At 42.6% G+C, this 10,530-nt stretch overlaps 2 protein-coding genes across 2 annotated transcripts; both read right to left on the reverse strand.

The window, feature by feature from the left end:
• Positions 1–27: 27 nt before the first annotated feature.
• On the reverse strand, positions 28–3,893 carry LOC108044165 (GATOR complex protein Wdr59). Its single transcript, XM_017123060.2, has 6 exons — positions 3,467–3,893; positions 3,194–3,404; positions 2,854–3,137; positions 2,627–2,800; positions 717–2,570; positions 28–251 (listed from the first exon to the last, which is right to left on the reverse strand). Exons 1-6 carry the CDS (start codon positions 3,776–3,778, stop codon positions 177–179), a joined length of 2,910 nt encoding a protein of 969 aa, XP_016978549.1. The 5' UTR covers positions 3,779–3,893; the 3' UTR covers positions 28–176.
• Positions 3,894–4,679: 786 nt separating this feature from the next.
• Positions 4,680–9,383, reverse strand: LOC108044175. Its single transcript, XM_017123072.1, has 2 exons — positions 8,972–9,383; positions 4,680–7,063 (listed from the first exon to the last, which is right to left on the reverse strand). The coding sequence occupies exons 1-2, from the start codon at positions 9,025–9,027 to the stop codon at positions 5,002–5,004; spliced, it is 2,118 nt and encodes a 705-aa protein (XP_016978561.1). The 5' UTR covers positions 9,028–9,383; the 3' UTR covers positions 4,680–5,001.
• Positions 9,384–10,530: the final 1,147 nt, after the last annotated feature.

Here is a 10,530-nt window from a genome sequence, read left to right on the forward strand (position 1 = left end):
ATAGCTCCATATAGCTTACACCTTAGCTTAGCTAGTAAATGGTCATATATTTCTGAATGGTATGCAAATCGTACAAAAATCTTTTTGCTTAACGACTAAAAAACACCTAACTATTTTGATATCCACAGATACGAGAAAATGTTTAGAAAGTTTAGGGCCACGCGACAAAATCCAGCTCAGCTGAGCAGGGCTAGCAGCTCCGACGTCCGCTCCAAGCATTTGCACCCACAGGTTGCACATACTTGGTGTTTCTGTAAGAAAAAATATATATATTTTTTTTTTTGGTATTGCTTAAAAAAAAAAGATAGAAATTACTGAAACGTTTCCAAAAGAGGCCAGTGTCTGACCTTACATACTTTTCAATTAAATTCTTTATACAATATCATTGATAGTTTTAATAAGATCTTTTCATCAAATATTCAATCATTTTAGGAACTATGCGTAATCTGTGTAGTCCTTTAAGGCAGTAATTATACATTCATAGAAATCGAGTAAATAAACTTCCCTGTAGTTTATTTTAAATACTTTCTAAAATTGTTGCAAATTTAACCAGCTAAATTTTTGGCTAATATTTTCGAATTAAAATAAATAATTCTGAATAAATGTATCTAAAATATTATATAAATCTTTTGATATGTGAAAACGTCAACTGGTTCAGAAATATAAAACGAAACTAAGCACGAACCAATAGTGAAACTTAGAAAAAGGTTACCTACCTCAAACCACTGCATCATATGATCCATATGTCCGCCATGTCCACAGGCCAGACAGGCGTTGGCTGCTCCCTTCACGGGCAAACGACAGAGGACACAGAAGAGTACTGGTCGCTTGCAGGGCTCGCACTTCGGCGTCCGCTTGGGCTTGGCGCACGAACCGCACTCGGTAACGAATTCCACACCCTGGACGGGAGGTGGCATATTCTGGGTGTGTTTGAGAATCAGGGCCCGTTTTGAAAGCAACTGCCAACCAAAAAGGATTTCGGCGTAGGAGCGCTTAAATTGATCGAACAGTGGCACCTTGGCTCGCCTAATCAAAGAGCAAGCATATGCATCAGACTGGACTTGCTTCACCTCCTGATCCAAAGAGTCGGACCAAGAGTTGCTCCGCAGTTGCTTAAGTTGCTGCCAAGTGTTGGAAGAGGACGATGACTTAACGTCCAGTGGGAGCACCGTGTGATACGGGGAAATCTGCGAGTTCAGCTGCGGTGGAAGTCGACTGGCCATATCCATGATGGCACTTCCGCCCGTGGGACACTTGTCAAACAAGCAAGCCAGGAGGACAGCAGTCTGTATATCACCGGAACTGGCATAATGCATAATCAGCGATTCTAGTAAGGATTTCTTGAACGGATCCTTGTAAAACAGCAGCTCGTTGAGCGTCTCATGGGGCACTTGGGGTGTGGCTATAAGTTCCGCCAACAGCCACACGGGCACCAAATCTAGGCGCCCATGCTGGCGACAGATCTCCCCATTTTTTCGACACGTCTCCGCTATGTTCAGCTTATCCAGCGAGAACTCCCTGGCCATGCTGCGACTAATGTGGAGCATGCTACTGGTGTCGTATACGTGAACTACCGGACTTCCATTCATCTGCCGGATGGCTCGTTGTTTTCCAGGTTTCCCCGAAATCATTCTCTCTTGGAGATAAAATGAGGCATTAGCATCCCGCTGGGCTGTAGCCATTACATTGCCAAGCAACCCACTGCCATTTATCGCAGAGAAAGTCCTCGGAGTTAGGGCAGAATGTTGCCGCAGGGTTAGCCTTTTGTTGTTCACCGGCTGGGCAAAAGTGGTCAGCATACCAGTGGCATTAAAATGCACCCCCGATGTCCGTGGAAATGGAATGCAGGCATCGTGAAGGGTGCTGGACAGTGCTCCTTCCAAACGCGGCGATTGCAAGAGCAGTTGACTGCGATCCGCTCCTCCTACAGCTGCAACCTTTTTCTTCATGGCCCCAACTAGTGCGCGGAGACACTGCTCCAAACAAGTGCGCGATTTTTTGACGCGCTGCAAGGCGTTGCAACGCAGAACCTTAAGCAGAATGCCACTCACCTCGCTAGAGAGAGTGGTGCCTTGGCATAGCTGAAAATCTGGCGGAGCACTGGGACTCGGATATGAAGTGGCAAATGTAACCTGCAGGATCACAGTGTGTCCGCCGGCGCAAATTTTGAAGCAAGCGTATCGCTTTATAGCATCTAGCGTGTCCACTTCCACATGAGGCATGTTTGTGTTGAGAAGCGAAAACTCGTGGTGCAGTGAGCACGTGGGCTGATCTGTTAAAGATCTAGCCATGTGGGGCTCCTCACGTCGATAGTAACCGCCTCCAAAGCTAGGAGAGCGGGCCATGGGCAGCGTACTGCATGCTCCGTCACCCGTAGAAATCGGCAGCGAGGCGGCTACCAAAATTGAACGTGGATGCAGGAACTCCGGAGGAGTAGGCACTCTCAATTCACTTAGGTCCGGCTCAAAGCGGGATTCCTCTTCTTCCGCGGACGGCTCGCAAAGTTTAAGCATGTTATCGTCGATCTTCCACACTCTTAGGGTGCGATCCCTGGACCACGTAACCAATTCCTAGAGGGAACTCAATGTATGGTAAGGAAGATATTATTTATACTTCTGATACTCACTATTTCTGTTGAACTCTCGTGATTGGGACGCCAGGCAAAGTCCAGAATGACATCGGTGTGACCCACAAAGGAGCAAATTGGATCCGTTTGCTTGCTGTTGCTCCAGAGAAGTAAGCTATTTTCACCGCGGCCCAAGTGGGGCACCACAATGCTCACCAAACCGTTGCCAATGGGCTGCATTATAAAATTCAAATTAAAGGTGCACTATTATAAGGTCCATGTATTACCGTGTATCTAGCTCTCCACACGGGAGACATGGTGGTGATGATTTTCTCGGCCCTGCGTGGATTGCAAACATCAAAGTACTTGACCGTCCCATCCTGACTGGCGGTGGCCAGGCAGGTCTCTCTTTTGTGGCTCCAATTGATTCCGTGGACCCTATTTAAATGCGCAGTAATGTAGTGTGTTGGGCAGCTGCCCTTGCGAAGATCCCAGATGCGTAGATCTCCATCGTGGGCGGCAGCCAAAAGATTGCCAGAAACGCGGTTAAAGCCCACTTGGGTGGCACCAGCTAAGGGAATTTAAAATGTGCTAGGAAAGCCTTGCAATGCTTTACAAAATACTCACACATGCAGACGGCATTCAAGGATACGGTTGGTTTTCTTGGTTCCCTCAAGTCCCAGATGTGAGAGAAGGTGTCTATGGAGCAGCTGACCAGCAGGTTCGGGTCCTGGCTGTGCCAGTCGATGTCAGTCACCGTGCGAGTGTGCCCGCGCAAGGACATCTCGTAGTGGGGCTCTGCAACGCCCCAGCGCACAATGTCTATGTGTTGGCTGGTCTGGAATACGATAAAATGAATGGATTAAGATAGACCAAAAATAAACATTCTTTATGCCTTACCGCTATGGCGCAGTACTCTTTGCGACTGGGACATATGGCAAATTCTGCCACTGATACCTCGTACTTGGACTGCCGCTCGTGCCGGCGCAAGGATCCGTCGTCCTGTCCCAAGCGCTGCAGGGCCAGGTGACCGCGTCCCGCGAGGAGCACCCATTGACCCGTGTAGTCCACCGACATGGCCGTGGCCTGGGAATCGCGGTGCTCATAGTATTTGCTGCTCTGCCTAATGATGTGCGTTTGCTCGGGTCCCGCTCCCCCCGATCCACCGGCTCCCCCGCGTTCCCCCGGTCGCAGTGTTTCTGTGGGTGGCATTTGGTCTACTACTATAAGTGCTCGAAAAAAATAAAATCTACAATTTAATCCATTTTTGCAACGAACGAAAAAAAAAACGAAGAAACTGAACTGATAAGAACGATGCACAATAACAACTAGAGCTGGAACAAAAGACGATAGTTATTCAGTACTATCGATGTTAAAATTTTAACGTAGATCAATAAGTGCATCAGGGATTGCATTTATCGTTATCGGTTGTTGAATTTGGTTGTTGTTGAACCGTACAAATACTCCACCAAACCGAATCGCTATTGACAACAAAGCTAATATTAAGGAAAAAAATCCAAAATTTAAATTAGGGCGCTCGATTTTTTTGTTTAAAATTCGAACTGGTATACGTGTTGTATGAGTAATTTTTATGAAGGCTTTGAAAAATAAATGAATCCCTAAATTGGTTTATTATTTATTTTAAAATGGTCAATCAAATATATAATTTTAAAGAATACTTATTTGAAAGCATAACTAAAAATATTGGCCAATTTAAACATTGTTAATGTGAGTTTTTAAAAAATATTATAATCTAAAAAAGTGTTTGTAATTGACTTTTTTTAATATAAGGGAGCACCCAGCTTAAACTCAGACCGAGGGCTTTCGGTTTTCATTTTAGGTAAACTTAAAAAAGGTGGTGGTAAATAAATGTCAAATAATTACCCCCTTAAAATGTAAAAACTCTTTGAAGCAGCCATTGGAAGTTCACATATTGATTCAGAGAATTCTAAGCCATTTTTGTTCAATTTACTATTCTTTGCCCTGATTCATTTCATTTGCAATTGATCCAAATACCATTTTCCAAATCGGTCATTCTGCCATAACTCCGATATTGGTTAAAAGTAAATAAACCTCTACATTGAAAAACCACCATTATAAGTTCGCTTTTTCCTCGCTATCAACAATAGTTTATTGTTTATTTTACATACACAAAGTAATTCCGCGGATATTACGATTAATAGTTTTTTTTCGGTTTATTGTCCTCTAAGTAATTGGGAAATAAACTAATTCCGCTATTCTACCGTGACTATGTGTGTAGGTGCATAAGATTGGGAACTCCTTACGGCAAAGGCTAAAAATGGATTATTATTTATACAAACTTCGACTATTTCATAGAAATAAACTAGGTTTTATGGCTAAGGCTACTTAATTGGGTTTCAAGTCTTTGACGTCAAACACCCCATCCCGGGAAAAAATCCGTTTATATGGCCTCCTTATCTGTGACAATAGCAGAACATCTTCAGGGCCGGATCGTTGAGGCAGTAGCTCTGGCTCCCGTACAGGTTCAACCGGCTGATGGTGCCCGTTAGGACAGTCGTATAGCCCGTCATCCGCACCGTGGACTCGAAGACACCCAGTCCGGGCTTCGTCTGCAGTCGCAGGGTGATGTCCACCGCATAGTCCGTGGATATGTTCTTCACGATCTTCGAGTGCGGCGCCGCAATCAGGGCCTGCAGTATGGAGTTCAGGTAGAGGGTCCTGCACTGGGAGCTATCCTTCAGCCGGTTGTTGATCAGGCGGACCAAATACCGCGCTGCCCGCTGAACCCGCTCGTCGTTCGTCGCCAGCTCCTGGCGCTGATGACACGTGCACCAGTGGGCGGCAATCCCCGCCTGCTCGCATGTCCTCGCCGCCGGAATGGGCAGGAACAGGCTGAGGCCACGGGGCAGCGTGCTGTCCGGCTCCTCGAGCTCTGCTGATCTGCGCAGCAGCTGATCTGCCTCCAGATTCCCCAGATTCAACAGCTGCACCATCGTGGCATGGACATCAAATGGTGTGGTCAGCCGGCGGGCATTTAACCTAAGGTTTGCTATCGCCTCGGGATACCGCTCGTTCATCCAGGGCGGGTACAGCAACATCATCAGGGGCTGTCGCTCCTCCATCATTCCTTGGTAGGTGCGTCGAAAGGAGCCCCATCTTAAACCGTGATCGGAGAGCAGCATCACCACCGTGCGATTAAGCACTCCAGAGTCTTGCAGTTGCGTCAACTGCGTCAACATGGCCTTATCCAGAAGTGAGGGGAAGTTGAAGTAGTCATGGGTAAGGGCGACCGTCCAGAAGAACGAGAAGTACAAATCCCTGCTCATTCGAGGCACCAGTTTCTTCATGTAATCCAGCAAAACATCCGCCGTCCGGCGACTGCCCATGCACAAGTGCATGTTGAGGTCCTTCTTGAAGGCCACACTCTTCTCCATTTCCATGATCATGGGCCGCAAATAGTAGTCCGTGGGCTGTTTTCTGAATCCGTTTTGGTTATAGTTAAAGGACGAGAGCAGGGCCACATCCTCGGCAAAGATGGAGCGATAGCCAGCCTGCTGGTAGCGTTTCCAAATGAAAGAACACCGATCGTAGGACCTCAATGTCTTCGGCGTGCAGGCCAGATTCAGTTCCTGGTCATCCAAGCCACTCAGCAGGGGCACTATGTTGGGGAAGGTGTTGTCGCCCACCTTATTGTAGCCCCATAGTTCCACGTGCGACAGGTGCTTCCGAATGTAGTCCGATGTTTGGCGCATCTGGCGCAGGAAGTTCAGGTGAGAAAGGCTGTCCATGCCCAGGATCATCACGGAAAGACGCTCATGTGCATCCTTGCTCTTGTTAAAGCTGTCCCCATCGGTTCCGGTCTTAAGTGGAGGTCTCACCCGCGGTTTTTCCACCGCAAAAAAGTGACAGTCCTTGTGGAACAGTTTGTCCGAGGAATCGTAGCACCACATGCAAAAGAATTCCAGGTCGAGTGGTAGTTGCATTACTCTGTCCAGCTTAAAACTAACACCCGGACTGTACTTGTTACTGGAGTCAGTCTTCCGCTTAACCTCCGTGAAATTGCAGTTTACGGAGGATAGGTCGCTGATGTTATAGTAGGCGAGCAGCTCACTGGCGTCCAGATTGAGGTGCAGCTGCCCGGGCACCGTGTCACTGGTCCGCACCAGAGCTCTGTTGCAGCTGTACTGACGCGGTTTGAACATGAACTGGGCGATGGTGTCGTCGGTGACCTCGAAGTGCGGCATCCGGCAGCCCGGAGTGTCCACAAAATAGGCTGTCGTCAAATTTCCACCGTAGTGGTCCTCGAGGCGGGCCATGAAATCGAAGCCATCGCGGAAACGGAGCAGCTTCGTCCGGAGGTTATAGTCCACGCACAGGTAGGAGAACACGCAGAGACAGAAGATCACAATCACTATCTTTTTGAACTGACCACGGTTCTTGTTCATGTTGTAGTAGCGATAGTATTGCTGCAAGTCCCTCTTGGTCATAAACTTCGGATCCAGCAGGTATTTGCTTCTGTGGAAAAGCAACAAGATAATGATTAACTTGATTTGTATGTCTAGCAGGAAAAGCAATGCAGAGGTGTTTAAAAATAGGTCGGGATCTGTCAAAAATTGTGCATTGAAAATCGTGTGGAAAGTCTGATTGGATTCGATAGGTTTTAAAAGTATTTTTAATCACAAAAAAATATTTAGTCTAAAATTTAAAAAGTTTGTTCAAATAATGTTACAAAATGTTGTATCTTATTTGATTTCAGTAAAAAAAAACTCAGGTCAAGTTATTATGAATTTGTAAATTGGTTTCTTTAAAAAAAATGTCCGTAATGTAACTTTGAGTTGTTTTCAGCTAGACATTTTGTTATGAATGGAACTCAGATATAATGCTGTAAAAATAATGCATTATTAATGATTGATATTAAAAGAGACTAAAGAATGTGCAGCATTAAATTTGTATCAAAAAATTGTGTGTGAACTTATAAATTTAAACACCCAATTTTTTTAAATTCCTATTCCATTTATCTACAAAGTATTTTTTAAAAATAAATCTCAAATGCAATGTCAATAAAGTGTGCAGAAAACATAAATAAGTTTAATTAAATTAAATTCAAACTAAACTTAAATCAATTTATCTTTAATTTATTTAATTTATCTTTAAAAAACTATACTATATTTGAGATTGATGGTAATGGCGTTTCTCATATTTTTTTTACAGTTCAATAATGTGTATATAATCAGCCTAACTATATTCTTAACTTCGCAAAGCATCCATTATTTTATAAATTGGTTTGGTTCATTGACTTTGAAATTCACTTTAGCTCCTTCATCAACCGCTGACCTTTCTATGGTTACCGCAAACTTCTGGTAGGTTCATTGTATTCTATATTATGCTTTACAGTTTTTTATGCTGACAGCCATTAATTAAGGCAACAAACAATATAATGAATCGAGACAAGAGAAGCGTTCCGAGTGGCCACTCAGTCGAAAGTCCTTAATTCACTGCCCACCTAGACCATCCTCAACCCACTTTCGGTCCTACAACCCACCACACCCTCCAGAAGTTGGTTTCCTCTGTCAAGAATAACCGGAGAACGTAGTGCTGTCAATGTATTCCGATTTAAGCCGGGGCCAGCTCATGAATATGCAGCCGAGGTATGCCCAAAGAAGTAGGCAATACAAAATGAACAAACAAAATACTGTTGCAGTGTAAGAATGGAAAGCACACTGCGAAAAAAGTACGCAATAAAGGGTAAATTTTTTAAGATTTGGGTTACTTAATTAAAATGAGTTTAATCATTTTATTATGCTGATAGCACAATAGAACATATAGAACATAGTATTATCTATTTAACATAAGATTTAATGCTTGTTCTTCTATATATTATTAAGATATTGTACTTAAAAAATATTAACATTATAAAATGAAACAATATTTAAAAATATTTAAGTTTTCAACATTAGTTTCAAATAGTCGTAACCAAAATTAAATACCAAATACCTGAATAACTGAATTAAAAGTTAAATATAAATCTAAAGGCTTAACAGTATTAACATGGGTTTGCTTTGAAATATTAGACACGACTTAAAGTTGTATTTTCAGTTTTTGCTCAGTGCACGCCATTTTTTTTCGGGCCAGGTGAAATCCATTCAAAAGAATTTTCTTTCCAATCCATCCGATTGTGGACAAAAACAAATTTTCAATTGACACTTGGAATTGCATTTTACTAGAGCAAACACACGGAAAGGATGGGAATCGAATGGATTAAGGGGCGAAGGAAGAGGATAAGCGTTGAAATGGCATTCGGCTTGAAAGCCCCAGGCAAACAAGCGATGACACACAATGACACACCTGTCCTCAACCCCCTTCACACCCCTTTTTTTGTCCTTTGATGTATGAAGGGGGGGGGCTGCCCATTTCAGTACTTACTCATAGCTCAAGTCGCCGTATTTTCGCATATCCTTTGCCGTGTAGTAGGTACGCATCTTTCCGACACTTGCGAATCCTGATGCGCCCAAAGTCCCCAAGTTAGTATCACCCTTCTAGCGCCCGTGCCCCCACCCCCCTGCTCAAGTCCTTGACATCCTGTTTGCTTTCTAGTTAGTCCGCCTTTTGTTTTGCTCTCCGTGCTCTGCTTATTCCGCTAATTGTTTGTGGGCCACATTTTATGCACTTTCGATACAACAATTTTCACACGACTGCACTCGCTCGGCTGCTTGCATATTCTTCGCTCTTCGCCGTTGTTGTTTTCTCCCAGTTTTTTGATGTTGTTTTTGTTTGAGTTTTCAATTGCCACGCTTTCCCTGCGAATTACTGCAGAATTGTTTCCGTTTCAGCTGGCTCCTCGTCGCACACTGAGTTCCGCAAAACTCGGAGGCTGCAGGCTCCAGGTTGACTGGGTTACTGCCTCTCGCTCTCCCAGTGTTTTGACAGTCCCGTTACTCGGATGGGTGGTTCGGGCGCAGGCGCGTGCCCGTGACAGATGCTCCAGGGATGCTGTGCCCAAAAAACCACACTCAAAGAAATCAGGAAAGAATAGTTAATTAGGAAAAATCAAAGAAGATGTTACGAAAAAATTTGTTTTATAAAAAATGTATCAATCACTTTAAAAATGATTTGTTTATTGAATGAATTTTTAAACCATTTTTAGTAAATTTATAATATGATTTTCATTTCTAATGATATATTTTCAACATAATAATGATTTAAAAAAAATTTATTCAATTTTGTATATGTATACCTTTAAATTATATGGCCCTAAGCTGGACAGTAAAATATCTCATGCAACATGTAGTAATTACTTAGTTATATATATTTTTTATATGTTTAATTGAACGATTTATTAAAACCTAATTAAGAAATCCTTTGCTATTGAATATTTCATTCGCACCTTTAATTATAGTCATTAAATAATAGTTAACCACAGGGTTCACATACTAATGTACAAATAAAACATATTTTAATGAATATTTTTTGTTGACTTGTTTTTCTCTAGTTTATTGACTATAGTTTGCTGGCATTAATTACTATTTGCATTCTGAAATGACCCACAGTGGGTAATTAATAGCTGAAATCCTTTTGCCTAGAAGTGTTGTGTGGCCAATGAACCCTGATTCGCATATCTCCCGCTGTTCCTTTGGAGAAAATCATTAGATTTATTGTGCAAGAAAGCTTACCTCATTTATATTATAAAAATACTAAAGTTTAATTGTAAATAAGACTTGAAAATTCTTAAACGGGCTAACAAGTGCTTATTTTATTAAAATATAACTAAAATGCAATTTTCTTTTTTTTCTATTTTAAATATTTTTTTTCTTTGGAAATGTCTATATAAATAAATATTTTGCAGAGGTTTCTTAAAATTGAAAATCCTTACTTTAATTCAATTAAACTTTTCAAACAAATTTAAGAATAGTGAGAAATAATCATTTTGCTTTGCAGGAGCTCAACTACTCCTCACGTAGAAAATTACTTTTTTACCTACTTTT

The sequence above is a fragment of the Drosophila rhopaloa genome, unplaced genomic scaffold, assembly GCF_018152115.1.
Source record: "Drosophila rhopaloa isolate 14029-0021.01 unplaced genomic scaffold, ASM1815211v1 contig_2, whole genome shotgun sequence".
NCBI lineage: Eukaryota > Metazoa > Arthropoda > Insecta > Diptera > Drosophilidae > Drosophila > Drosophila rhopaloa.